Source organism: Hipposideros armiger, unplaced genomic scaffold, assembly GCF_001890085.2.
Source record: "Hipposideros armiger isolate ML-2016 unplaced genomic scaffold, ASM189008v1 scaffold_93, whole genome shotgun sequence".
Lineage (NCBI taxonomy): Eukaryota > Metazoa > Chordata > Mammalia > Chiroptera > Hipposideridae > Hipposideros > Hipposideros armiger.
Genome location: NW_017731443.1, coordinates 2,208,432 through 2,211,130, shown reverse-complemented (window position 1 = coordinate 2,211,130; position 2,699 = coordinate 2,208,432). Strand labels below are relative to the sequence as shown.

The 2,699-nt window shown below is 52.4% G+C and overlaps 1 protein-coding gene across 1 annotated transcript in view; it reads left to right on the top strand.

The window, feature by feature from the left end:
- Window positions 1–2,699, top strand: part of SNX15 (sorting nexin 15) — an 18,808-nt gene that overhangs the window by 10,769 nt on the left and 5,340 nt on the right. The window contains exons 2-3 of the mRNA XM_019645187.1: window positions 1,857–1,892; window positions 2,090–2,210. Of these exons, the coding sequence (XP_019500732.1) occupies window positions 1,857–1,892; window positions 2,090–2,210 (157 nt within the window). The remainder of the gene's footprint in view (window positions 1–1,856; window positions 1,893–2,089; window positions 2,211–2,699) is intronic.

The window sequence follows — 2,699 nt, the reverse complement described above, 5'->3', positions numbered from 1 at the left end:
GCAGGGGAAGGCCCTGGAGCAGCTGCTGGCACGTGGGGACACTAGAAACAAAAGAGCCCCCATGAAGGTCCAGGTCCTGAGCTCCTGGCTCTGAGCTCAGGGGACCTGACGATCCCAGGCTCTGAGACACTGGGTCTTGTCATTGTGAAATTCTCTGCTTTTATGCTGTTCCTGCAGCTGGGCTGTTGAAGCGGTTGATCTCACTTCCGGATCATCATGAATCAGCTTCATTTTGGATTCCTCAGCAGTCTCTTGAAGCCCATGTTTTGGCTTCCCTTCTTTGGTGACCTCCTGGCAGACCCGTAGCTATCTGATCAATTTCAGGCATTTGAGTTCTCTCACACTCCGGTCTGATCCAAATAGGGACCTCAGTCTCCCAACCACTTTTCAGCCTCACCTGCCCACCTGGCTCAGGCCTTGGTGACAAGAGCGTGAGGAGGCTTCTTTTGCTCTTCTAGTTCTGCTCCCTACCCTCCCTGTACTGGTCCCTCCAGAGTTGGGGAGGAGGAAGAAGGGATTGGAGGGGAAAGGCAGAGGTGATGTCACTGGAGCTGATGTACCCAGACTTTGAGAGGCAGGCGTCCAAACACTCCGCCTTGCTCCAGCCAAGCCTCCTGGGGTGCCCGGTGGCCAGATGCTTGGGCAGGAGTCTCTGAAGACTCCTGAAAGGTTGCTCCCATGAGACATTCCCTCAGCCGGTGGGAAAACTCTCAAATCCTTGCCTTCCCTCCCCACCTCCCTCCAAGCCTAGAAGTGCCGCTTGCTTAGATGCCGCCTCCTCTCCTTGCCCTACTGTTGTGGGCACCTCCAGTAAGCCTCTCACTATCAGAATTCTCCAGGCAAGGAGCCAGCACTGTCTCTCTCTTCATCACATACACCGAATTCCTGAACTCTAGTATTGGGGCATGCCAAGAACGCTTCTGCCTTCTGCTCCATTAGCAGCACAGGGAGAGCTGCAGGTCCAGCTGGCAAGTGAGATGTCATTTTCCTGTCCTGCAGGAGGCCCCTGGTCTCCTCATGGGATCACTTGGGTGGGATTGAAGAGATGCCCACCTTTCCCTCTCTAGGCCAGTGGTGAGCCATGGTGCTTCATGCTCCTGCAACTTCTCTTCAAAGGCCTTTTCATCACAGATTCACCAGATCTCTAGCCTTCTTCTGTGTAAGCTTCAGAGGGGATGTTGGACCACCTCTTTGCCAGTCCTGGGGGGATATAATGAGCCCTTCTCTCTGGAATATGAGGATGTCTGTGACCACTGTCTTCATGTGTGGGGCCTCAGCTGAAATCGTAAGACCTCAAAAAAGCTCTAAGATTCTCTGAATCCATTATCCTAAGATTCCAGTGCTTGTAGTATTTCTGCCCTTGGCCTGGTGTAGTTGATCTAACATCCTTCAATTAAACTTAGTGGAGGGAATTCTTGGATTGATAAATCAACTGTAGTCAGGAGGGAAGTAGGACTAGTGACCCATAGCTTGCAAACTAATGTGTACCTAAAGAAAGAATTAGGAAGGTGGGCTATTTTTACAAAAGCATATGAACTCCACCAATCAAATAGATCAAAGCTAGTGTGCTATGCACAGTTGCTTCTAGATTGCATAGGCACTGCTCCCCTCCACCTGGGACAGGTTGGTACCCTGATGGGCAAGAGGTCTGGAGATGGGCAGCAGGCCCTAGGAAAGGGAGGGCCAGTCTGGGCTGAGTNACAGTCAAAGCCTTAAAGCCAGGACACCTTGATGCCAGTGGCTGCTGCTCCTTTGAGAGGAGCTGGGATGATATCTGGAGCATCGTGGGGTTTTATAGGGTGATGAGATGTCATATGTCAGTTTTCTGTCTCACCTGGTTCTTGCCTTTCTTGCAGTTCATCTCAAAGAGGGACCCAGAGGATGTCAAAGAGGTGAGGCTCCTGGGAGAAAGGGGGACCAGTCCCCAATTCTAGGTCTGAAGACAGTAGAGGAACAGCTGGTAACTGCGAGGAGACCAGCCCCCTTTCTTCCCTGGCCGTGGGAGGAGGGATTGCTGCAGCCCTAATCCTCACACACCCCCCGGCCGCCTCCCACTGACACTGGTCCAGTCATCTCATGTCCCTCTTAGGTGGTGGTCTGGAAGCGGTACAGCGACTTCCGCAAGCTGCATGGAGACCTGGCCTACACCCACCGCAACCTCTTCCGCCGCCTGGAGGAGTTCCCTGCTTTCCCCCGGGCCCAAGTCTTTGGTGAGTGTTGATCTAAGATTTTAGGCCAAAGATGGCGGAAGAGTTGAGCAAAGGGGACCTCTGCTGGTGGCAGCTGGATAGACGGGGCCCAAAACTGCAAAGACGGTTCAGAGAGCTGGAAGGGCCCTTGGAGATGGCTTCATTTTACAGATGGGGAAACCAAGGCTGAGAGCTGCCTTGTCCTTATTGTGTGTCAGGTCCTTTAACATTCCTGTCCTCCTTAGACCTATTTTCTTTTTTTTCTTCTTTTTTTTTTTTTTTTAGCTGAGCCATCATGCCACCTGTTGGCAGCTCAGTGGCAGCTCAGCTTGGGCTGGGAATCGAACTGGCAACCCTGTTACTCAGAGCTCGCACTCTTGAGCGAGCTCTTAACCTACTGAGTCACTCGGCCGGCCCTAGATCTGTTTTCAAGATGAGACAACTGAGGCTCAGGAAGATGAAGGGGTTGGGTCTGTAAGTGGCAGAACCAGCATTCCTATCCACAACCCC